Genomic DNA, 26,769 nt, shown 5'->3' on the forward strand with positions numbered 1-26,769 from the left:
CGGTGCAGTAATGCATACACTCGGGTGGCAGTAGCTCAGTCAGTACGGAGTTGGCTTGGGAACCGGAGGGTTGATGGTTGCTGGTTCAAGTCCCCATACGGACCACAAGTATGGTGGCGGACTGGTAGCTGGAGAGGAGCCAGTTCACCTCCTGGGCACTGCCAAGGTGCTCTTAAGCAAGGCACCGAACCCCCAACTGCTCGGGGCGCCTTTCCATGGTCAGCCCCCCCCACTCTGACATCTCTCCATTAGTGCATGTAGAGGTACTGAGCATGTGTGTGTAATTCAGGCCTGTGTGTAATGTGTGTACTAACAACTGAGTGAAAACGTAATTTCCCCTTGCGGGATTAATAAAATATAAATTATTATTATTATTATTGCATTCCTGGACTTATAAGGTACTCAGAGCTGTATCTAACTATCTGTGTGTCCCTAGTCCATACATTATACAGGGGACACAACTTGAATACTGAAAATAAAATCTAGATTATAGAATTATTTCAACGATATGGGGAAAATATCAAATTGCAATTATTTTCACAGATATTGTGATTGCAATATGATTCACAATATTGAAGGGAATGATCATTTTTGTATCACTATTCTCATTTTCATTGAAAAAAATATTAAAATGAAAAACATTAGAATGATTACACTGTTGTATTTGTGAGGATCGGTACCAAACAGGACAGGATTCATTGTGCAGCCCTACTAAAATATTACAATTTATTAATATTATAAACGTATTCCTGAAGAGTAGAGACTGAAACAGGCATCGTAGAATCAGCGGTTTGTCTCTGAACATTTTAAATAATATATTATTAATTCTCTGGATGAAAAGGGATTTTAATATCTGTTTACATTCTGCTGAAGTCTTTGTTTCTAATAAACTGCTTTCTGACCTTCATCACCGCGTCTTTATTATGTTTATTTATGTTGAAGTCTCGTCAGCGAGATTTAGAAATGCGACTTGACAGTGATGATGATGATGATGATGATGATGATGATGATGATGATGCTGATGCTTTGGGCGGTTTCCTGGCGTTAATGAGGAAACAGGAAGCAGCTGCTGTCTCCGCCTCTGTCTTTACTCCATTTAGTCCTCTGGTTCTGGAACCACACCTGCAGAGAAGACACACACACACACACACACACACAAACATACATACACAGACACACACACACACACACACACATACATACACAGACACACACAACACACACACACACACAACACACACACACACACACACAAACACACACTCTACACAGACACACACACATCACACAGACACACACACACACACAGATACATACACAGACACACACATACATACACAGACACACACACAACACACAGTCACACAGACACACACACACACACAGATACATACACAGACACACACACACACACACACACACACACAAACAGATACATACACAGACACACACATACATACACAGACACACACACAACACACACTCACACAGACACACACACACACAGACACACACCAAAACAGATACACACACACACACACAGACACACACTCACAGACACACACACACACACTCACAGACACACACACAGAATGTAGAATGCATGCAGAAGTCTGTTCACTTTTCGGTCGTTTTAAGACATCTTTACACACAAGTCTGCAGGATGTTACAAATAAAAAGGAGGCATTGACACACACACACAAACAGACAGACACACACACACACACACAGACACAAACAGATACACACACACACACACAAACAGACACACACACACTCAGAAGTACGTTAGCTTATCTCTCGATTTAAGAAATAGTCTATAGACTGATTTGGATCTTCATTTATGACATTTTATGATTTATGCAGGCAGGGCTTGACTTTAACGTCTTTGTTCTCCAGCCACTGAGGCTACTAGCCACTCAGCATCTTCACTAGCTGCTATTTTGTATAAATTACATTTTATTTGAATAAAGTTGACTACGGTTTGCGGTACTTTTATTTCTAACATTCAACAGACATTTACATCGATAGTTTGGCGTTATAATTTATTTGCCTCGGGTGTACTGTGGAGTGTGTAAGACTGTTTTTAGTGGCAGGCTAGCAGATACTGTTGACTTGCGCTAGCCTAGCACCAGCTAGCCTAGCACCAGCTAATGCCGCGTTCTATGTACCTCGGAACTGGGAAGCCAGAGCTGGGAATGACGTCATACCCGAGTTGAATGCGTTCCATTTAAAAGTCGGATTTTCATTGTTGTCATTAGCTCTAGCTCGGTTAGCTATTGTTAGCAATACCAGTTGATGATAACGCATCACGCCGTTTTTTATGCATGCAAACAACGTAACAACATGTCCACAGATAGAAGTTGACCATGCCTGTGTGAACGACTGATTTGGTGACACAAATAAGACAGAAGTGCTTATAATAACTTTATGTTACTGCAGCTTTCACAACTGTTGATACAGGGGACAGCCATGTTGGATTTTGAACTCGGGCTACTGCGAGGTTGTACGAGTTCCGTGCTCGTAAATCTGAGGTCAGGGGGCGTGTTTACGACTTTGACCTCGGAAAATCCGAGTTCCGAGGTAAATAGAACGCGGCATAACTCTGCAACTGGAAGGACTGGATGAAAAATGTTGAAAACGGTCTCCACTGATTAATAACACACTGGCTAACTTGGAAATGAGGTCCTATGTCCTAAATTCTGAACCACCCCTTTAATTGTCTTACCCTGTTATGTCTGTAATTAAGTGTTTGTCTCTTGATGTCGTCTTAGCTTAAATCACTGATTTGTAAGTGTATTTATTTTATTTTATTATATCTGTGGTTAATGGGGGGGTGGGTGAGCGCTGAGCGAGCAGGTACGAGTAGTGAGTCGTCATCTATGGAAAAAGATGGATAAAGCAAAACAGCTGTCGGGGGCTAAAAATAGAAAAAGAAAGAGGGAAAAGGAGATGACATGTTAAGGGATGTGACGGCATCCCTTAACATGTCATCAAGCAGATATATGACAAGAAGAAAAATAAATAAATATGAAATATTATATATATATTTAAAATACAAAATGTGAATGTAACTTCAACAGCAGCACAACCTTACTGCATAATAGTTGTCTTATCTGATGCCATCACTAGGCTGATTTAAGAATTGAATTTAGGCTGCTATATTTAACAGTGAGGTAATTTCATTCAGGTGTGAGGATGGTGGATCAGGACAGACGGGGGAAGGCAACAGGTAGGTCTAACATTAGGTGGAAGAGTAGGGGGAGCCACTTGATACCAATAGATTAATTTGTTAATATTATTAATATGGAAAAACTAATGAAAAATCTATTACACAATGCTTGTTTGACAATATGTCTTAGTGGAGAAGAATATAGGCAAGGAGTGAATGAGACAGACATGAGACCAGTGATGACATCATGTAGAGATGAGACCAGTGATGACATCACGTAGAGATGAGACCAACCTATTCACTGTGTCCTTTTTGGGGGAAAATAGTGCAGACAGAGATGGAAAGCCACTCACCCCTCAAATCACATCAACCAGGGGTGATGATTTTTTTTGCCAATTGTCACGATTAGGTTGTTTTTTTTGGATAGTTGATTCCACCTAGTCCTGGGTCTTCCCCGAGACCTCCTCCCAGCTGGACGTGCCTCCACCTAGTCCTGCGTCTTCCCCGAGACCTCCTCCCAGCTGGACGTCCCTCCACCCAGCCTTCATGACCATAGGTGAGGGTAGGAACGAATACTGACCTGTAGATCGAGAGCTTTGCCTTCTGCCTCAGCTCTCTTTTAACAACAACCCTTTTAAATGTAAATGAATTGTAAACACACAAATCAAGACTGCATTACACTGCAGTCATCATATATTGAGCTCTGATAATGTGTGTAAAGATTAGTTGAAAGTGGTTTGGTGCGCTCGCGTGTCACTTAGCAGCCTGCACGCACCCTCGGTGACGGGAAGCGGAGCGCTCACACCAAATGTCCTGCTAGATTGTCCTACTGTGCTCTCTCTATGTTCTTCTACAAACCTAAACCTTACACAGTCTATGACCTGTACAGACGCAACTGTTGCCTCAGCTTGCCATTTCGTATGCATGCGCTGAACAGGGGAGCGTGCCTATGTTCCCACATCTCTAAGATTTTTTTTCCAAAATTAGGCCCTATATAGGGCTGTGGGACCATTGGGCTGTGGGAACATAGGGCTGTGGGACCATTGGGCTGTGGGAACATAGGGCTGTGGGACCATTGGGCTGTGGGAACATAGGGCTGTGGGACCATTGGGCTGTGGGAACATAGGGCTGTGGGAACATAGGGCTGTGGGACCATTGGGCTGTGGGAACATAGGGCTGTGGGAACATAAGGCTGTGGGACCATTGGGCTGTGGGAACATAGGGCTGTGGGAACATAGGGCTGTGGGAACATAGGGCTGTGGGAACATAGGGCTGTGGGAACATAGGGCTGTGGGAACATAGGGCTGTGGGACCATTGGGCTGTGGGAACATAGGGCTGTGGGAACATAGGACTGTGGGAACATAGGGCTGTGGGAACATAGGGCTGTGGGACCATAGGGCTGTGGGAACATAGGGCTGTGGGACCATTGGGCTGTGGGACCATTGAGCTGACCCCCTGAATGGAGCTCTGGGGGCTGCCGCTGCACACTTGGTCACAGCTGTGTTCCTATGTCAGACAGTAGCCCAGTACTCCAGCCACCAGTTTTACAATATAAAGGCACGCCACCCGCCAAAGTGGCTAGTGAGAGGGACTGTTACCCGCCACTGCCGAAATCTACCCGCATTTGGCAGGTTGGTGGGTGCTGATGTCAAGCCCTGGCTGCAGGGTCAAATGGCGAGTTAATGGTAAAATGTTACCAGCCACTCAATAGAATACTGTTGCTTTTTGCTGGTGAGTGAAGCAAATCTACCAGCTACTTACATATTTTATCAGCATTTGTAGGTGGTACATACAGGTACATACAGGTATGGACAGGGATGGAGGGAGGCAGGGAGGGAGGGATAGAGGGAGACAGGGATGGATTGAGGGAGGGATGGAGGGAGGCAGGGAGGGAAGGATGGAGGGAGGGATTATGGAGGGAGGGAGGTCAGAGTCCAGATGATGTTAATGTCACAGACAAAAATAAAACGTGTCTTCTGGCTGTTTTAACACATTTTACTACTAATGATTCTGACAAGAGAGAGAGAGAGAGAGGGAGAGAGAGAGAGAGAGAGAGAGATTAATATTTTGCAACAAGGAAACCCAGTTTAGCAGCTCTACGATTGATAACTAGAACTCAGATATCAGGATACGAGGTTCCTGTGGGGGTTAATTACCCATAACCCTTAGAGGGGGGGGGGGGGGGCATTTAACTGCCTACAGAGGAAGAGAGAGAAGGAGAAGGGAGGGAGATAAACGAAGAGGGAGAGAGAGAAGGAGAAGGGAGGGAGATAAAGGAAGAGGGAGAGCAGTTATTGTTTTCCTGACATCCATGCCAATAAAGCTAATACATGCATATATATACACTCAAAGAGATCAATACATGACATCAACTCCTGGGAGAGAGAGAGAGAGGGGGAGAGGGAGAGAGAGAGGGAGAGAGGGAGAGAGAGAGAGAGAGAGAGAGAGGGGGGGGGAGAGAGAGAGAGAGAGAGAGGGGGAGGGAGAGAGAGAGAGACAGAGAGAGAGAGAGAGAGAGAGAGAGAGAGGGGGGGAGGGGGAGGGAGAGAGGGAGGGGGAGAGAGAGGGAGCGAGAGAGAGAGGGAGAGAGAGAGAGGGAGAGAGAGGGAGAGGGAGATAAAGAGGAGGAGCAGCAGAGTGGATTCAGTCGTGTTTTTCTGACGGCATGACGACGCCTTCTTGACAGAGAGAGCGAGAGAGCGAGAGAGAGAGAGAGAGAGAGAGAGGGAGAGAAATCCTCTCCTCAGTTTCCACGGTGACGGCATCCCTCCTCCATCATCTCTACGTCCGTCCAGCTGCTCAGCGTCTCCAGGATGGGAGATAAAGGAACACGGTAAGATTCAAACGTTTAAGATAGAACGTTTAAACCTTTATACACACACAGAGAGATCATGTGTGTGTGTGTGTGTGTGTGTGTGTGTGTGTGTGTGTGTCTGTGTGTGTGTGTGTGTGTGTGTATATCTGTGTGTGTATCTGTGTGTGTGTGTGTGTGTGTGTGTGTGTCTGTGTATACGTATGTGTGTGTGTGTGCGTGCGTGTGTGTGTGTGTGTGTGTGTGTGTGTGTGTGTGTGTGTGTGTGTTGTAACATTACATAACGTTCTGTCAGAACCTCCACACGGTGACGTCTGACACTGTTCTGCCTCTTTAAAGGGCTTTTATTTTGATAGTACAGACAGACAGACAGACACAGAGACACAAGAAGTGTAATCCATTACTCTAATTACTCCTCTAAGAAAGTAATCTTACTCATCGGCAAGAAGCACCGCTGGAAGAAGTATTTAGATCCTTATTCTGGTGTTTCTGTCACTTTTTGCGACATTTTTGTCATTTTCGTTTACGCTATTGTCGTTTTTTTAGGGCAGCGGTGGAAGAAGTACTCAGATTACTTCAGTAAGAGTAATAATACCACACTGTTAAAATACTCTGTTTACAAGTAAAAGTCCTGCATTGCAAATATTCCTTAAGTAAAAGTCTGTAAGTATCATCAGGAACATGCATTAACCCTTTAAACTCTGCAGTAGAAATGATCCTCCAGTTCCTACGTTACGGTAATTTTGGGTTATTGTGATGTCATTTCCTGGAGTATCTTCAAATGCATCATATCCCTAAAACCAGTACAACCTAAGCTAAAAGGTTATGTTAGTAAATACACCAGAATAATATAGGAAAGTATTGAAATTGTGTCATAAATAAAAAATAAAAAAAATAAAAAAATAAAATGTGGACGTGTTTTCATCAAATCTTACCAAAATAAAAGCATGTCGATCCAAAAGATTTAATTTTTGGGGCATTTTTAGGCCTTTATTTCTGACAGCACAGCTTAGACTTGAAAGGGGAGGGGGGGGGTGACATGCAGCAGGTCGGAGTTGAACCTGCAGCCGCTGCGTCAAGGACTAAGCCTCTATATATATATGGGCGCGCGCTCTACCAGGTAAGCTAACCGGGCGCCCCAAAAGATTTCTAAATGTAGAATTTAGTGCTGTCAGTTAAACGCGCTATTAACGGCCATAACGCAATCCCATTTTACCGGCGTCAATTTTTTTATCGCGAGATTAACGTTCTTTTTGGCCTAGCAAACTTGTTGCAAAGCTGTTGCAACAACTAGTAACGTTAAAAAAAACTACAACACCACACCGGATCTAGCTAGACCGGAAACTAAACAACAGGCACGCCGCACACACTTGTTTGGGCTTGGAGCCGGCCAAAGAGTAGTAGGCTAACGTTACGGTTTGAGTGGATGGCGAGCGCGAGACGCCGAAATGGATGCCGATAAGATTCTGAATGGAAAGTTAACTTGAAAAGTTGTGGAGGGGGACAGTAGTCTCACCATACACAGCCTGTATGACACGGAGAAAGCAGCCACACTGGAACTGCTGCAGAGTCCAAACGATGTCTCATTAACTGGTGATCACTGGACGTCAGTGAGTAATCAACATTATTTAGGAGTTACTAATCACTATATTGACTATGTATATATCAGCATACGGTTTTAGGACTGTGTTGTTTGTATCGTTTTTATTGACTGTTTTTGTCATTTGGGACATTGTCCCCCCTTTTCTGTCCAGGAGAGTTGTTACATTCCTTATTAGAAAAACGTAAAGGTTACTAATGTCCTGCTGTGGCATCCGGTTTTTGGACCATTTAGTTTGTACTGTATAAGCAAAGTGTTAGTGTTACATCTCAGTTAGGTACTTGGAGGAATTGTGCAATAATGACATATTCACACATTTTTCTTTTGTTTACAGTAAATAAATAATAACAAATACAAATCTTAAAGTCAAGTTCATAAAGTAACTTTCTTTGTATTCATTTGATTCCCAATCAAGATACACTGGTAAGAATGGCTTTGCATTGTTAAAATGTACTTAAAAACTGTTCTGAAATGCTAAATAATAGAATTTTAATCATGTGATAAAACATGCGATTAATCGTGATTAACTATAGAAATTTGGCGATTAATCGCGATTAAAAAAAATGTATTGTTTGACAGCCATAGTAGAAACATAAACTAAATATTCCTCAACACTCCAGGAGTTATTTGAACTACATGTAAACAAATAAACAAAGAAAAAGAAACAAAACACAAAAAAGTGCAAGTTCCCCTACGGATACTTGCATCAGTTTAGCATAGATCTTGGACGCTAATCCTCTCACAGGAAAATCAACAAACCATTTAATGAATGGGTGCGCCTCAATACTGTCTCCCCATGGTACTCCATAACATTTTAGGGCTGCTCTTAAGCGCAGATGCAAGAAGAAGGATGTCCTGGGGACCTCAGACCTAGCTCTTAGGTCTTCAAAACTCAACATACCTTTCTCACTGAATAGTTGGTTTACCGTATAAATGCCTCTGTTACTCCACTGCTTACAAGCAAAGGGTTTGTTACCAGATATTAAGTGTGTATTGTGCCAGATTGGGGTGTTCAAATGCCACTTGTTGGTGTAGCGTAGTTGCTCCTCAACCTGTTTAAAGTTAGTCAGTGTGTTGGTGATAATAGGGCCATAGGCTAGCATACACTATTTTGGACACACACCTGTAAAGGCAAGGTCTTGCAGTCTTAGACTTCCAGTGAGGTTTTGCTCTATTTCTCTCCATGGGACTGTAGATGACGGGTCCATCCACACTCTGAGGTCCCGTAGCTGAAAGGCTCTATGATACACTTTAAGGTTAGGGAGGGCCAGGCCTCCTGTGTTTGAGGTACGTTGCAGGGTAGAGTATTTTAGCCAAGGTTGTTTATTATTCCAAATATATTGCTGAATTAAGGTATCAAGTTTCTTCCAGAAATGTATTGGTGGGGGTAAGGGGATCATTGTACTTAAGAAATGCACACGAGGAACTATATGTTCATTTTAACAACAGCAATTCTGGACCGTAGTGATGCCGTCAGCGCAGACCAATTTACCAGATCCCTTTGAACACTAGTTAATATAGTTTCATAGTTGTCCTGGGCAACTCGCTGTAGGGATGTGTGTATGGTGATGGCCAAATATGTAATTTTGCTTTGGGTTGGTTGATGCCACATGCCTGTTGTTCAATAAAAGAAGATTAGATTTATTCCAGTTAATTTTATAGCCGGAGATTGAGCCAAATTTGTTTAAGATCTTAAGAATTTTTGGAATAGAGTCCTCAAGATCAGCAATGTACAACAAAATATCATCTGCAAATAATGATATTGAGCTGCTACTGGATTTAATCTGGATATTACAGATTGTATTTTGCCTTATGGCTTGGGCTAACGGTTCAAGAGAGATTGCAAACATGCATGAGGGAAAGCGGGCATCCCTGTCGCGAGCCCGGCTTAATGGGAAACGGCTGAGAGTGCAGGCCATTGGTTGAGACTACAACATATAAAGTACGCACCATGTCAATGAATTTGGCCCCCAAACCTCTCCATTACTTGCCACAAGTAGTTTCACTCTAGGCGGTCGAAAGCCTTTTCTGCGTCCACTGATAAAACTGCTGCTGTTGTTGGAAGATTTTTGGTTTCTTCTATTACATGAAATAGTCTGTGTACATTGTCTGCAGCATGATGCTTGGGTATAAAACCTGATTGGTTGAGGTTGACTAGGTTCTCGATAAAGCGCTCTAAGTGGAGAGCCAGGACTTTGGAATAGAGTTTAATATCAGTCCCGATGAGGCTGATGGGCCTGTAGTTTGAGCGATCCGTAGGATCTTTGCCCTTCTTTGGCATAACGGAAATCAGCGCAGTGTTGGTTTGTTGGTGGAAAGTACCCTTCTCTATGGCTGAAGTGAGAGCTTATAAAATGGTAGGTGCTAATATGTCAAAATACTGTAGAAGAAGTTCTGATGGAATTCCGTCCAACCCCGGTGTTTTTTAACTGTTTTTAACGCTGATTTAACGGTAGGTTTCCACACAGCGACATTTATCTTCGCTCTCATTGAGGTTGAATGGAGACGATAATCTCCTTGATTGGGCGAGATGAGAGCGAATCGCCGAGGGGAGCGAAACAAAAGTTGACGAAAGTTTAACTTTATTCAAATGAGGACCACTCGAGAACCAATCAGGTCTGCGTGTTTGTGTTTGGAGGCGGGAGTTACAAAAAAAGTCTGACCAAGATGGCGGAGGTTATCAGAGCTGTATCATGAACATTTATATGTGATTAAAATGTTTCTACACATTCAACATTGGTACTTGTATCAACACGAATTGTGATTTATATGACACACGAACTTAGTCAGGGCACATACACCACTAAATAGATCACCGTATATGATAGTGTAAACACTCAAACTTTTCAGCTAGCCGTTGGTTCAGCTAGCATGTTCGGACATTGGATTTCATTGTAAGCCTAGCCAGACAGCTAGCTAGGCTACTTGTGCATTTGTTTGATTACATGTTTTGTTGGCGAACATTGACGCTTGTATCAACACAGATTTCACAAGCTACAATAGCAACGATAGCTTGCTAGCAAACTACCTGCTAGCTACCTATGCTACCTAGCTTCAACCCTCTCTGTTTTTGCGACCACACCCCCGAGGCAATATTTCGCTGGCCGAAATTTGCTTAGTGTTTCGCTGCGTGGAACCCTACCGTAAGTTCCTCTAACGTAATAGGTTGACCCAGTTCTTCTGACTCCTCTGGGTCAAGAAGAGGCAGGTTTAGTTATTTCAGGAACTTCTGGCACTGTGTCAGATCTGAGTTGCAGGAGGATCCATACAACTATGAGTAGAAGGATTGGAAAGTGGTGCTGATATCCTTAGGATTGGTTGAGATACCTCTGTGTCTGATTCGCTTTGTTTTAATTTCAGAGCAAGCAATTTTCTTGGTTTACAGCCGTTAAAATAGTAATTTTGCCTCACTCTGTGCATTATGAACTCAGCTCTCCTTCTTAGCAGATCATTTAGCTCTGTTCGACTTGTGACTAGAAGAGTATGTGTAGATTTAGAAAAACAAGTCTTAAGAGATTGCTCTAATGATTTACAGCGTTCTTCCACGTTTATCCATGCCTCTCTTTTCCTCTTCAAGTTGACCGCGACGGAGGATGTAAAATCTCTAATAAATCCTTTAGTTGCTTGCCAGGTATATGCAGGGTCAGAAACTGAGTCAGTATTGATTGATATAAACTCCGTGAGCTTGGTTCTAAATTCTGCATCAAAAGCTGAGTTCTGGAGAAGGGAATTGTTAAATTGCCATCTCCTAGATCTTTCTCCTAACATATCACAACAGAATGTGGTTATCAGCACATTGTGATCAGACAGAATTGCTGGTTCTATTGTTATAATGTAGAACATTGCCTTAAGCTCACTGGAGCAGAAAATACAATCAATGCGGGAGTGGGTGAGGTGACGTGTGGAAAAGAAGGTGTAATCCTTGCTCGTAGGATTGTGCATCCTCCATATATCTGTAAGATGGTGGGATTCCACAACTGCTTTGAACATGTCTGATATATGTTTCTGGGCTTTGGTGTGATTGACCCTTATCTATCCTGATTTAAATCTAGTAATGTATTCATGTCTCCCCCTATAATTAGTGAGTATTCATTCAGAGAGAGCAGTTCATTGGTTAGGCGCGGGAAAAAGCTTTCATCATATGTAAACGGTGCGTATACTGAGACAAAGGCTATTTCCCTACTCCTTATTGTGGTACGTATATAACATATCCTGCCTGATATGTCTTTACTATTTTTGTCTACGGTGAGGGTGCATTTCTGCGACAGCAACACGATGGAGCCCTTGGTTCTAGTGTCGTCACTAGATGAAGTTATTTTGTAGACGATTTACATTTCTTTTACGTAAATGTGACTCTTGTATGAGCGCCACGTCTATGTTCTTCCTTCTTAAATAGTCCAGGAATTTAGCTCTTTTGATCGGCCCGTTGAGCCCCCTGATGTTAACTGAAAGGATTGAGAGCTCAGCCATCTTCAAAATTTACACGCATACGTGTCTCGAGTACCCTACCGTAATTTGCTGAAAAGAATATATCAAAGGGTGAACTGTTAGCTCTGAGCAAGGTGTGACAAAAACCTAAAAGGTAAAATAAATCCCCTAACCCTCTGAGACCGCAGACCCCCTCCCCTATTTGTAAGATGCATGACCGCATCAATCGCAGTGTGTGCAAAACTCCAGCTCAAAACTGCACCTCCTGTCTTACGTCACAGGTCAATTTAAACAGGTCTGGTGAATTCTGATGTTTACGTTTAGTTTCTAAAGAAGCTGGAGGCAGCAAAAAAAAAAAAACGCCGCTGGCTAAACTATTTAAAGATGGCGGGTTTTTTCAGGACGCCCCCGTCTGTCGCTATAGCAACAATGACGCAGTGATTAGTGACGATTCTCTCTGACCAATCAGGAGTCTGCAGGTTTTCACGTCACCTTTTGGTATCACCTCAGCTCGCTGGGAACCTCGACGGAGTGGTGTGTGTGTGTGTGTGTGTGTCTGTGTGTGTGTGTGTGTCTCTGTGTGTGTGTGTGTGTGTGTGTGTGTGTGTCTGTGTCTGTGTGTGTGTGTGTGTCTGTGTGTGTGTCTGTGTGTGTGAGTGTGTGTGTGTGTGTGTGTGTGTCTGTGTGTGTGTGTGTGTGTCTGTGTGTGTGTGTGTGTGTGTGTGTGTGTGTGTGTCTGTGTGTGTGTGTGTGTGTGTGTGTGTGTGTGTGTGTGTGTGTGTGTGTGTGTGTGTGTGTGTGTGTCTGTGTTTTTGTGTGTGTGTGTGTGTGTGTGTGTGTGTGTGTGTGTGTGTGTGTGTGTGTGTGTGTGTGTGTGTGCCTCTGTGTGTGTCTGTGTGTGTGTGTGTGTCTCTGTGTGTGTGTGTGTGTGTGTGTGTGTGTGTGTGTGTGTGTGTGTGTGTGTCTCTGTGTGTGTGTTAATAAAGTACCTGTTAGCAGGTACCAGGTACTGTTTATCATAATGGAAATCCAAAAAAGGCGAGTAGAGTAGAGTAGAGTAGAGCAGAGTAGCGTAGAGCAGAGTAGAGTAGCGTAGAGTAGAGTAGCATAGAGTAGAGTAGCGTAGCGTAGAGTAGAGTAGAGTAGAGTAGAGCAGAGCAGAGCAGAGTAGCGTAGAGTAGAGTAGAGTAGAGTAGCGTAGAGTAGAGTAGAGTAGCGTAGAGTAGAGTAGAGTAGAGTAGAGTAGCGTAGAGTAGAGTAGCGTAGCGTAGAGTAGAGTAGAGTAGAGTAGAGCAGAGTAGAGTAGAGTAGAGCAGAGCAGAGTAGAGTAGCGTAGAGTAGAGTAGAGTAGAGTAGAGTAGAGTAGAGTAGAGCAGAGCAGAGTAGAGTAGCGTAGAGTAGAGTAGAGTAGAGTAGAGTAGCGTAGAGTAGAGTAGAGTAGCGTAGCACAGAGTAGAGTAGAGTAGAGTAGAGTAGAGTAGAGCAGAGTAGAGTAGAGTAGAGTAGAGTAGAGTAGAGTAGAGTAGAGCAGAGCAGAGTAGAGTAGAGTAGAGTAGAGTAGAGTAGAGCAGGGACCAGGTGATGTAATGAAGTAATAGACAGAAGCCTCAGGCTCCGTGTCCGGCGCTACGTTTTGGTTTTTAGCCCTCCTGATGTCCTCGGGTCAGGTTTGGCCCGTTTTTAAGGTTTCTATATCAGAAATATAGGTTTCTTTCAACCAAATTGCCCAAAAATAACAACAACATTCTTCACAAGTCAAATTAAAGATCAGTTTCAGTTTCTGTCATTACATTTTGGGAGTTTTATTCAATATTATTGCATATTTCTGCTTTTTAAACTCAAAAATTAGGTTTATTGACCATGAAGTCCAAGAATAAGTGTGAAACTAGTGTTTATAATATGGTGTTAGTGGTGAATATATATATATACTGGACATAAACAGGAGGCAGCGTGGAGACTCCCCCCACTGCTGGTAGTTACCATGGTAACGTTAGTAGACAGACACACACACACACACACACACACACACACACACAGATAAATATAAATATTAGTACAGCAGCATAACGTGGTATCACTCAGTAAAATCACGTTCCATTATCTGTGTGTGTTATAGGGTCAGATATGTAAATATTTACATATATAAATAGATTATCTCCTGATATGTTACAGTTTCTCTGTCGTAGCATTTCTTTGACCTTTTCTTTGATTATAATTACAGATAAAATAAGACTCTATCTGTCTGACTTCATCAGTTATTATAATCAAAGAAAAGGTCAAAGAAATGCTACGACAAACAGCATGAGGTAACACACAAGCCATTTACATACGGGGGTGGGCCCGTGTATCGTGGTCCCGTGCACCCTGCCGAGGCTTCTCGTCACCGCTTGCCCCCCCACGTGTAAACATGTCTGCTGCTTTGTATGTCTGAGCAATCTCTGGACTCATTCATATCCTCGGACACGGTGGCTGCAAACGTGGAGCACACAAAGAGAGACAGAGAGAGCTTCAGGGAACTAAGTTCACACAGCAGAAGACATGTTGCTGCAACCATGTCAGGCCCTGAACGCCTCATGTCAGACCCTAAACGCCTCATGTCAGACCCTAAACGCATTATGTCAGACCCTAAACGCCTCATGTCACACCCTAAACGCCTCATGTCAGACCCTAAACGCATTATGTCAGACCCTAAACGCCTCATGTCAGACCCTAAACGCCTCATGTCAGACCCTAAACGCCTCATGTCAGGCCCCTGAATGCTTCATGTCAAACCCTAAACGCCTCATATCAGGCCCCTGATCGCCTCATGTCTGGCCCTAAACGCCTCATGTCAGACCCTGAACGCCTCATGTCAGACCCTGAACGCCTCATGTCAGACCCTGAACGCCTCATGTCAGACCCTAAACGCCTCATGTCAGACCCTGAACGCCTCATGTCTGGCCCTAAACGCCTCATGTCAGACCCTGAACGCCTCATGTCAGACCCTGAACGCCTCATGTCAGACCCTAAACGCCTCATGTCAGACCCTGAACGCCTCATGTCTGGCCCTAAACGCCTCATGTCAGACCCTAAACGCCTCGTTTCTGGCCCTAAATGGCTCTGTGCAGACCCTAAACGCCTCATGTCAGACCCTAAACGCCTCATGTCAGACCCTAAATGCCTCATGTCAGGCCCCTGAATGCTTCATGTCAGACCCTAAACGCCTCATGTCAGGCCCTAAACGCCTCATGGCAGGCCCCTGATCGCCTCATGTCAGGCCCTAAACGCCTCATGTCAGGCCCCTGAACGCCTCATGTCAGGCCCTAAACGCCTCATGTCAGGCCCCTGATCGCCTCATGTCAGGCCCTAAACGCCTCATGTCAGGCCCCTGAACGCCTCATGTCAGACCTTAAACGCCTCATGGCAGGCCCCTGATCGCCTCATGTCTGGCCCTAAACGCCTCATGTCAGACCCTGAACGCCTCATATCAGACCCTGAACACCTCATATCAGACCCTGAACGCCTCATGTCAGACCCTAAACACCTCATATCAGACCCTGAACGCCTCATGTCTGGCCCTAAACGCCTCATGTCAGACCCTGAACGCCTCATGTCAGGCCCCTGATCGCCTCATGTCAGACCCTAAACGCCTCGTTTCTGGCCCTAAATGGCTCTGTGCAGGCCCTAAACGCCTCATGTCGAACCCTGAACGTCTCTGTACAGGCCCCTGAACGCCTCATGTCGGGCCCTGAACGCCTCGTGTCGGGCCCCTCAATGCCTTGTGTGCAGGCCCCTGAACGCCCCGTGTGTAGGCCCGTGAGCGCCTTTGTGCAGGCCCCTGAACGCCTCGTGTCGGCCCCTGAACACCTTTGTGCAGGCCCCTGAACGCCTCGTGTGTAAGGCAAGGCAAGGCAAGGCAGCTTTATTTGTATAGCACATTTCAGCAACAGGGCAATTCAAAGTGCTTTACATGAAAACAGTGTGTAGGCCCCTGAACGCCTCGTGTCGGGGGAGTCTTCAGGCGACGAACGGCAGATATCGATCCGTCCGTTAGAGTTTCAGATCGATCTCAAGCTTTCAGACACTTCACATCTCAAGATCCATTAAACGTGAATATTCAGCTAATGTGAAGGCTTTTATTACACGTTCATCAAGTTCAGGGGAAACCTGTAAATATAAAGTATATTACTATATATATATATATATACAGTATATACAGTATATACTGTATGTGTCCTAAGGTAAACCTCCCCACAGATCCCCAGATATAAACTGAAGGATTTTTGTTAATAAGATTCTGATTAAAATGATTTAAATGCATTTCATTCTCTGAGCTGTTTGTGACAGAATATAAAACACATAAAATGTTCCAAATATAACCTAATACTGTCAACAACTCTGATCTGATTTATGACTGTTAACAGTTACGTCTCACCGACGATCACAAAATGATTTTTATATTTTGAAATAAAATCAAAACAAGACGTCACATTTGCAGGGATAATAATAATAATAATAATAATAATAATAATAATAATAATAATAATAATAATAGTAATAATAATAATAATAGAAGAGCTTTCACATTTAAAAGATTTTTCATGTTTCAAGGTTTGGATTTATTTTATTGCTTATATTTTTTAATTTTTGTCGTGTTTTTCTCACATTTTTTTTGTCTTCTATTTACGATATTTTGCGTCTTGTGTCTTTCTGTTCAGACTCAGTTTTTATTGGCCAAGCATACGTACATACACAAGGAATTTGACTTTGCTATGTGTTAACTCTATACATTCAACAAATAGGCATGTAGTAGTACACATTCAGTAGACAAATAGTAATATAGACACATACTGTACAATAGAGACAACAATATACATATAGGCACATATCAACATAACATAATATACAAAAATACAAATACACAAATAATACATAGTATCAAGACAAGTACACATGGAGTGGGATGTAAGGTGCAAGAAGTAATGGTGCAAAGTAGTGTGCAAGATGCATGTTGGAATGATAAGTATGTCATGTGTCACGGCAGTTCGTGTAAATGTCACGTTATTTTTAATCTATTGATACGTGTTCACGGGCATGTTTTTCTCGTTTTTTACACGTAAATGTCACGTTATTTTCTCGGGGAAAGGACGCCGGGAGACGGCTGAGAGAAGGCTGAAAAGGACGCTCCATATGCCGCGAGGCGGCCCGCTGGGGACGCGCCACAATAACAGGATGGCGGAGGTTGGGTTTAGGAAAAAAACCTACGGGAAACAAAGCGCCACACGCGGGACGCGATCCCCGCTCGCCCGGGTGAAAGTCCTGTATTGTTTGACCCGTCCACCCCCCCGACCAGCCTCCCTACGCGGATTTTCGGCTCTTTATACTACTCCCTACCATTTTCGTGTTGTGGCCACGAAATATGCTTCCCATTGAAATACATTACTTCACATTTTGGTGCTGGCCACCACGTAAAAAACGAGAAAAATGTCCCCGTGAACACGTATCAATAGATTACAAATAACGTGACATTTACACAAACTGCCGTGAGACCGGGCTGGATGTGTAGAGAAGTGGGTGAGTGGCCAAAGTGCTGATGAGCCCACTTATCCTCAGTAGAGTGATGGCAGTGGGGAAGAAGCTGTTCTTATGTCTGGCTGTGTTTGTGTGCAGGGATCTGTAGCTCCTGCCAGAGGGGAGGAGGTTAAAGAGAGCGTGTGCAGGATGTGTGGGGGGTCTTTGGTGATGTTCTCTGCCCGCTTCCTGGTCCTACCAGTGTTCAAGTCCTGGAGGGAGGGCAGGGGGGCACCAAGGATTTTTTTCAGCTGTCTGAATTGTGTGTTGTAATCTGCGTTTGTCCTGGTTTGTGGCTGCCCCAAACCAAACGGTGATGGATGTGGAGAGGATGGATTCAATGGTAGCGGTGTAGAACTATTTTTATTGACCCATGGTTTTGTCTGGCTGGTGTAGTATTATTCACCTCTTATTAGTAGTAGTTTTGTTATTATTGTGAAGTGAAATTGGCCTAGTTGCAGAGAGAGCAGTAATGGCGCTGAGCGAGCTCCCAGGAGCCTCGGCGGTTTCCTGTAAACTGAAGCTGAGAGCTAATGGAGCCGCGGCGGCTAATTTATGACATTATCAACACGGAGTGGAGAAGAGAGGAGAGGAGAGGAGAGGAGAGGAGAAGAGAGGAGAGGAGAAGAGAGGAGAAGAGAGGAGAGGAGAGGAGAGGAGGAGGGAGAGAGGAGAGGAGAGAAGAGAGAAAAAGTGATTTTTTTCATAATATGGGCACTTTAAAGTTATTACATGCTGTCTCAGCTAGCGGTTAGCCGAATTAGCTATTAGCTAAACTAACGTTAGCTTCCTGGTGGAGGCTAACGGCAGACCGCTACAACTACGACCGGAAGCGTGGAACAGATCGTGCAGTGTCGTGAATCCTCGTGAAACAGGATTACAGGATCTCAGATCGGGTACCGACAACGAGGCGTCCCAGTTTTTCTGAAGTTTCTGTTTCTTAATTTCCTGAATTCTGGAGACGTCTTCTGCATCAACGGATGCATTATTCTGCTGAGTCGTTCTTTCTGCATATTCAAAACATCATCACGTGTTTTTATAGGAATCATATACATCTATAACATCAAATCTGTTAGAGAAAGAGAGTTTAAATCAACATAAATCTATCTCTACTTTTCACTTCCTGTCGTGTTCTTTAACCCCCCGATGTAGCCCTAAAGTAGAAGACACACTTCCTGTTTTCAACCCCCTGGACGGTTATTTTTACTTCTTTTGGGGAGTGGGTTATCTTTCATATTTTTTCTCTGCATATCTCCTGCATCCCCCCCTGAAATCTACGCCTATGGTTGCCTATAGTTACTGAAGGGAATTCTCTGAAAAGTACTGAAAAGTACTGAAAAGTACTGGCCCGAAGGCCAGAGGAAGTTCTGACTCCAGTTATCGACACACTCTAATTCCCGCGCGTTGGTTAATGAGACTAATGACACCAGAACTCAGGGATCAAAACTGAGACGATAGATTAAAGTCAAGAAAGTTTCCTGAAGTCCAGCATTTAAAGGTGCACTATGAGTTCCTGCATGGTTTCAGCGCGATTTCATTTTTGTCTCAAATGGTAGTCATCTCTCCTTGATCCGCTAGCTGCCTGGTCCCTGAACACACCGTGAAAAAGCCCGGTCTCGGGAGCCAACACAGGGGTCATAAACGTCAAACAAACACTAGAGGCACAGGCCGTGCACCAAAATACAACAAACCACTCCAGCCAATCACCGACAAGATGGTTGCGGGAGGGGGTGGGGGTTAGTGACAGTAAAGCCTGTTTTATGGTTCTGCGGAGGCTCCACGCAGAGCTTTCGCCGTAGCCTACATCAGTGGCTTGATGTTTATACTTGTGCACTGGTGTGTGCGTCGAGCCGGCATGTGTGTGTGTGTGGTAGAGTGAGTTAGAGAGTGACGGCGATTATCTTCAGAGCGAGTACCGACTCTAGAGTCATAGTGAGAGAAACAAAGAGTCTCCCCTGTTCTTTCTGACCACGGTGGGAAATCTGGAGCAGGAGAAGTTAACCCTCTCCTTGATTTCATGTTGTTGATGGAGAAAGAGAACCAGAAAATGAGTCGGGGAAAATGCAACGCTACCAAGCCACGGCCGAGTGGCGTGTAGTTACATTTTTAGAGAGGTGACGTCAGGCTAAGGCGTAGGGTCCGGCGTAGACGCAGACGGGGTCTGCAGGGGTATCGAAGTTACAACACACGTGTGGGTTCGCCAAAGTTTCCCTGGCCGCAGACAAAAGTATACAGGGTTCAGGTTCACTCAGTCTCTCTCCAATTGTTTGTTTTTTTAAGATACATTTTTTATTAGCACCATTTATCATTCAGACATACAGAACAAATTCCACAATATGTGCCAGGTAATATCAGATGGTGCACAGAACAAGTCTATTTTGTGAACTCCGTCTGACCATATCCCTAATTTTTTTATCTTCTTCCTTGACGGAGTCATCCTTCTGTCTCCGGGCAGATTTCTTCAGTTCTCACACACACACTGACACAAGAGCCACCCCCTGCCGTTCCACCTCTCCGTCTGCTACTAAAAAACAATTTCAAACATACATGTAATATATATACTCAGCAAAAAAAGAAATGTCCTCTCACTTTCAACTGCTTTTATTTACAGCCAGCTTAACATGCGTAAAACTTTGAATGAACATACAAAAATTCAACTACTAAGAAATAAACTGAACAATGTTTCACAGACATGTGACTAACAGAAATGGAAAAATGTGTCCCTGAACAAAGGATGGTGTTGTAAAATGGTGCTGCGGCTCCTTTAAGAGAGCTCCGTGCATGTGGGTGTGTGTGTGGGAAGGGGGCCAGAGAGAAAAATAGAGAAGAAGGAAGCAGACGTGTGAATGCGACCGGAGCAGAGTTAGAGAAATAAGTTTAAGTTTAGTACACAGTGTGTGCGGTGTTCGAAATAAAATAATAAACTCCAGACTAAAAGCCAAGCTCATTCATTTGCTCACCAGAAACGGGATTTTAACCCCGACTTTATTTATTTTATAACGTCGGCCCTGGAGGTAACGAGTCTCCCCTGGTTTTCTGACTACGGTCGGAAAAGAAGCAATCAGGAAAGGTTAACAATGGTCAAAATCAAAAGTTACAGGGAAGACATCCTCCTCCCTCATGTGGTACCCTTCCTGCAGGCCCATCCTGACATGACCCTCCAACATGATAATGCCACCAGCCATAACGCTCGTTCTGTGCAACATTTCCTGCAAGAGAGGAATGTTAGTGTTCTGCCATGGCCAGCAAAGAGCCCGGATCTCAATCCCATTAAGCACGTCTGGGACCTGTTGGATCGGAGGGTAAGGGCGAGAACCATGCCCCCCAGAAATGTCCGGGAACTTGCAGGTGCCTTGGTGGAAGAGTGGGGTAACATCTCACAATAATAACTGGCAAACCTGGTGCAGTCTATGAGGAGGAGATGCACTGCAGTACTTAATGCAGCTGGTGGCCACACCAGCTACTGACTGGGACTTTTGATTTTGACCATCCTTTGTTCAGGGACACATTTTTCCATTTCTGTTAGTCACATGTCTGTGAAACATTGTTCAGTTTAGTTCTTAGTAGTTGAATTTGTTTTATGTTCATTCAAAGTTTTACGCATGTTAAGTTGGCTGAAAATAAAAGTAGTTGAAAGTGAGAGGACGTTTCTTTTTTTGTTGAGTATATATATGTAATCAAAGCTTAAGCTAACCATCTGTGTGTCCGAGTCTATACATTGTACAGGGAGTTCAAATGTCTTCCCTGGAAATTGTAACTACGTGTCATGACTACACACAACTCACATATATTATAAACTTATATACTGAGAATCTAGATTATAGAAATATTTCTCCATTACCTATGGTTACAGTCATTCCCCGACTGCATTGACGCTCAGAAACCCGATGCAAAAAGCACGGCAGAATATGAGGTCAAACTTTGTTGGTGTTGTTCCAACATTTTTGTCCCCTTTTGTCGATATTCTGACATTCTAAAGATGTTTGGACATTTTTGTCTGTTTTTGTTATAATTTTTTGGGTATATTTTTTTGTTGCTGAGTCTTATGTTTTTGACAATTTTTTGACGTACAAGTTTCTGACGTTGCCATTTTTGTTCAAAGTTTTGGGTGTTTTGCCCACATTTTTGAAGTTTTTGTCACTTTTTTGTCGTTTTTTCTGATGTTTCTGGCAATTTATCAACATTTTTTACACTTTTTTCATGATGACGACTAAGAATAATAATGAACTTTATATGCTTACCAGAAAAAACAGCAGATATAGATGACGATATCACACGAAGATATAACAGAAATCACTTTCATTTACCTGCTTTTCTCTCTCTCTCTGTCTCTCTGTCTGTCTGTCTGTCTCTCTCTCTCTCTCTCTCTCTCTCTCTCTCTCTCTCTGTCTGTCTGTCTGTCTGTCTGTCTGTCTGTCTGTCTGTCTGTCTGTCTCTCTCTCTCTCTCTCTCTCTCTGTTTCCAGAGTGTTTAAGAAAGCCAGTCCCAATGGAAAGGTGAGTACTCTTCTTCCTAACCCTGTAAAGAAACCAAACAATCAAAAACAATGGATGAACACACAACTAACGTACAGAAACACCCAAAGAAAAGTACCAAACAACCACACAAGCGCCTGCAAACACCCGAGAAGAGTCTGTGGACACTTTTGCAATTAGATAGTTTGACTTTATTAGACAAATACACTTTGTAAGATTTTTTTACCAGCCAAAATATACACTGCGTTTTATATGTAACGTACAACATCTTTCTGGTTTGGTCCCACTGGTTGTTGGCGAGCCAGCCAGACAATATAACGGCCTACAAGTCCAGCTGAGATGATTAGACCATTAAACACACAACTGTTTGGATCCTTTACACGTTCTACAATGTTTTAGTACTTTAACTACATTTTCCTGATGATACACACTTTTACTGAAGTAACATTGTGATTGGCTGACGTGTTAGCGCTGTGATTGGCTGATGTCTTAGCGCTGTGATTGGCTGATCTCTGAGCTGTCTTCCTCCCTCAGCTTACCGTCTATTTGGGGAAGAGAGACTTTGTGGACCACGTGGACCTGGTGGAGCCCGTCGGTGAGATTAATTTCTTTACTTTCTTCAAACTGTCAGAAATTATACATATACACAAACACACACATATATATATATATATACACACACACACACACACACACACACATATATATATATATATATACATATACACACACATATATGTATATAGTCAAGAGTTCATCTGTTTTTGTCTTTATTTAAAAAAATTTGATTGTTTTTTTTTCAACATTTGTGATGTTTTGCCATTTGTTTACGTTTGGTGCTTTTTCGTCATTTCTTTGGTTTTCTGAAAATTTTTTTTGGACATTTTGGACTTTTCTTTTGATGGTTATTAGTGCTTTTTCTGATCCTGCGGCCTGCCGGCGTTCGCCCGGTGCCCTCCGGCTGCTCTGTGACTTTCTTACTTTTCTTCCTGCAGACGGCGTCGTCCTGATCGACCCCGAGTACCTGAAGGAGAGGAAAGGTGAGTCAGAAATTAACACAGATACTCGTTTCTTATTCACAGACCAAATAACTTTTCCACCATAAAGACTGGCAACTGCAGAATGATTATTTAACCCTTAACCCTTGTGTTGTCCTAAGGTCAAATTTGACCCGTTTTCAAAGTTTTTTATATCAGAAATATGGGTTTCCTACAATCAAATTGCCCAAAAATAAAATGGATGCATGATGTACATTGTATGACTCTAATGTGTGTTTAAGATTTAGGGTCCTATTTTAACGATCTAAGCGCACGGCATGAAGCGCCTGGCGCAGGTGCGTTTAGGGCGTCAGGCGCATGGTTCTAAAGGGTTGTACTTAGTGTCTTCATTAATCAGAGGTGTATTTTGGGCGTAACATGCAATAAACCAATCCGAGATCATCTCCCATTCCCTTTAAAAGCCAGGCGCGTCCCTGTGTGTGTAACAAGCATAGTTTGCATGCGCTGTGCACGAGCCTAGGAGCATTCTACTAATGCTCTATTGAATTAACAATGAAATGCTGCGTTATTGACTTTAGACCAGGTTTTTGATGGTCAATGGTGCGATCACTTCCCACTGCCTTAAGATAGCAATACACCCAGAATGCACCTGAACACACCTCCCTGTAAGACCATCACGCCCAGAATGCACCTGAACACACCTCCCTGTAAGACCAGCACGCCCAGAATGTACCTGAACACACCTCCCTGTAAGAACAGCACGCCCAGAATGTACCTGAACACACCTCCCTGTAAGACCAGCACGCCCATGGGCCAAAGATGGGCGCAGATGCATTTGTTATTTAAACGACGTGGGCGCTGGCCCTGACAGCTGCGTCGGTCTTAAACTAGCAAAGACACTTGCATCGGGCTTTGCACTGCGCCGGGTGCAAGATAGGGCCCATAATATAATACAGATATGATAACTTATGTTTTTGTTCCCTTAGTGTTTGTGACTCTGACGTGTGTTTAAGATATAATATAATAAAGATATAATATATGCTGTTGTGTTTCAGTGTTTGTGACTCTGACCTGTGCGTTCCGGTATGGCCGCGAGGATCTGGACGTCCTGGGTTTGACGTTTCGTAAAGATCTGTTTGTGGCGAACGTGCAGGCGTTTCCTCCGCCGGCCGAAGAGAAGAAGAGTCTGACTCGTCTGCAGGAACGACTGATCAAAAAACTGGGAGAACACGCCCACCCGTTCACCTTCCAGGTACGCAGCACACAGTGTGTTTCATTCATTCATTCATCAGTCATCCTTTCATAGCAGCAGTGGTTCTCAAACATATCACTCAAAGGTCCGCATCTCATTTTTATTCCAGGTCAGATGTCCGGAACGATTGGCGATAACAACACAAGTTCATTTCGCCAATTTTGCCGTTGTTTCCGACGTTTTTGGGATTTATTTCGACGTTTTTTTTGTAGCTTATTTAAAATGTTTTTTCCATTGTCTTGATATTGATGATCAATATTTTTTGTTTAGTTTTTTTTCAATGTTTTTGCTGCTTTTACAACATTTCTTTGTGCTTTTTACTGCCATTTTTTCCCCAACATTTTTGTAGATTTTTTTCTCTTCAAAAATAGATTTGAGGAATCTCAAAAAGCGAACATCAACGTTTCAGCTTTAGTGCCAAATTATCTCTTCACACATTGCTCTAGAAAACATTTGGGCGTCACTACAGAAAGCTGAGTTTGTTCTGAACATTTTGATATGAAACACACAGGGAGCAGTTATATGTTAATACCCTATAAAGATTAATTTAAGAAGATATGTGAAAAAGCCCTCAGACCTCAGAGGGTTGAGGGTTTTGACCCTTTCAATGCCACCCAGAGATTAAATAGTTCGGCTTTTCTTCCTTCATGTTTTTAGATTCCTCTGAACCTGCCGTCTTTCGTCATCCGGACGTTTTTGTGTCTTTTATTGAATGTTTTGTCTCTCTTTGATGTTTTTTCTACTTTTTCTACATTTTTTGACACGATGACATCCCCTAATTTAAAGGTCTTTTCTTCCTCCTGTGTGTTTTCAGATTCCTCTGAACCTACCGTGCTCCGTCACCCTGCAGCCGGGCCCCGAGGACACCGGGAAGGTAAAGACGTGTTCACTTCCTCCTCAGCGCCTCGTTCACCCTACTGAGCCGAAAAGCTAAGGAAATAAATGAACATTTGTGTGTCTTCAGGCCTGCGGAGTCGACTTCGAGGTGAAAGCTTTCTGTGCAGAAAACGTTGAAGAAAAGATCCATAAAAGGTAAAAGTTAGGGGATTGTTCTGGTGTCGGATGTCCGTCTTATCGGTTGGATGTCCGTCCCCTTCCTCTTTCTTTGTGTTGGCGTTCTAACCTCCGGTGGATTTCTGAGGACTATGGTTAACTGCTCCTCAGATCTCTGCAGGGTAAATCCAGACAGCTAGCTAGACTATCTGTCCAATCTGAGTTTTCTGTTGCACGACTAAAACTACTTTTGAACGTACACATGTTCCACCAAAAAGTTCCGCTTAGCGCCGCCCAAGACGATTGTGATTGGTTTAAAGAAATGCCAATAAACCAGAGCACGTTTTTATCCCCTCCCGGAATGTTATGTAGACTAGCCAGACCTCCCTTTGCAGCGCTGTGGAGGAGGGTCCAACCAACTCCCTTACGTGGATTTTTGGTCAACAAAAACAGCTGAAATCTTGCCTAGGGTCGACTCTGGTTAGCAGTGTTAGCGGGGAGCGTGCCTATGTTCCCACATTTCTACGATTCTTTCCAAAATTAGGCCCTATGTTCCCACATTTCCTTTTTCATAAATTTGTATCAGATTTTATCCCCCTTTCTCCCAATGTCCCAATTACACCCAAGCTATTATCCAGTAGCAATGGACTACAGATGGAATGTAGCTTTTAGCTAAATCTGGTAACTAACCCTAACCCCTAACCCTAACTAACCCTAAACCTCACCCTGGGACCATTGGGCTGTGGGAACATAGGGCTGTGGGAACATAGGGCTGTGGGAACATTGGGCTGTGGGACCATTGGGCTGTGGGAACATAGGGCTGTGGGAACATTGGGATGTGGGACCGTTGGGCTGTGGGAACATAGGCCTGTGGGAACATTGGGATGTGGGAACATTGGGCTGTGGGAACATTGGGCTGTGGGAACATAGGGCTGTGGGAACATTGGGCTGTGGGACCATTGGGCTGTGGGAACATAGGGCTGTGGGAACATAGGGCTGTGGGAACATTGGGCTGTGGGAACATTGGGCTGTGGGACCATTGGGCTGACCCCATGTTTAGCGTTCCCTATGATGCAGTATTATTAGCAGTAGCAGTGTTAGCCTCTGTGTTGTGGTTGCAGGAACTCGGTGCGTCTGGTGATCCGGAAGGTGCAGTATGCTCCGGAGAAACCCGGTCCTCAGCCGACGGCAGAAACCACCAGACAGTTCCTGATGTCGGACAAACCTCTGCACCTGGAGGCCTCTCTGGACAAAGAGGTTAACACATGCACAGGCACTCTGGACAAAAAGCTAATACATGCACGCACACACACACACACACACACACACACACACACACACACACACACACACACACACACACACTCTGGACAAAGAGCTAACACATGCACACGCACACACATATGCACACACACACTCTGCACCAAGAGGTAACGCACACGCACATTTCCCCCGACTCATTTCCTGGTTCTCCTTCTCCATCAGAAA

General features: G+C 43.8%; 1 protein-coding gene across 2 annotated transcripts in view; it reads left to right on the forward strand.

Annotated features, from left to right (window-relative positions):
* The first annotated feature begins 5,816 nt into the window (after positions 1-5,816).
* arrb1 (arrestin, beta 1) overlaps positions 5,817-26,769 on the forward strand; it is a 28,520-nt gene continuing 7,567 nt past the window's right edge. Inside the window, exons 1-9 of one of the 2 annotated variants that reach the window (XM_036001644.1) lie at positions 5,817-6,006; positions 22,029-22,059; positions 22,573-22,633; positions 23,034-23,078; positions 24,023-24,039; positions 24,109-24,288; positions 25,103-25,162; positions 25,253-25,320; positions 26,403-26,538. In XM_036001644.1, coding sequence (XP_035857537.1) covers positions 5,987-6,006; positions 22,029-22,059; positions 22,573-22,633; positions 23,034-23,078; positions 24,023-24,039; positions 24,109-24,288; positions 25,103-25,162; positions 25,253-25,320; positions 26,403-26,538 — 618 coding nt within the window. In that variant the 5' untranslated portion in view covers positions 5,817-5,986. Of the gene's footprint in view, positions 6,007-22,028; positions 22,060-22,572; positions 22,634-23,033; positions 23,079-24,022; positions 24,040-24,091; positions 24,289-25,102; positions 25,163-25,252; positions 25,321-26,402; positions 26,539-26,769 lie in introns of both variants that reach the window. The other variant, XM_031310475.2, reaches the window with a different exon arrangement.

This window comes from Sander lucioperca, chromosome 5 (genome assembly GCF_008315115.2).
Source record: "Sander lucioperca isolate FBNREF2018 chromosome 5, SLUC_FBN_1.2, whole genome shotgun sequence".
Classification (NCBI taxonomy): domain Eukaryota; kingdom Metazoa; phylum Chordata; class Actinopteri; order Perciformes; family Percidae; genus Sander; species Sander lucioperca.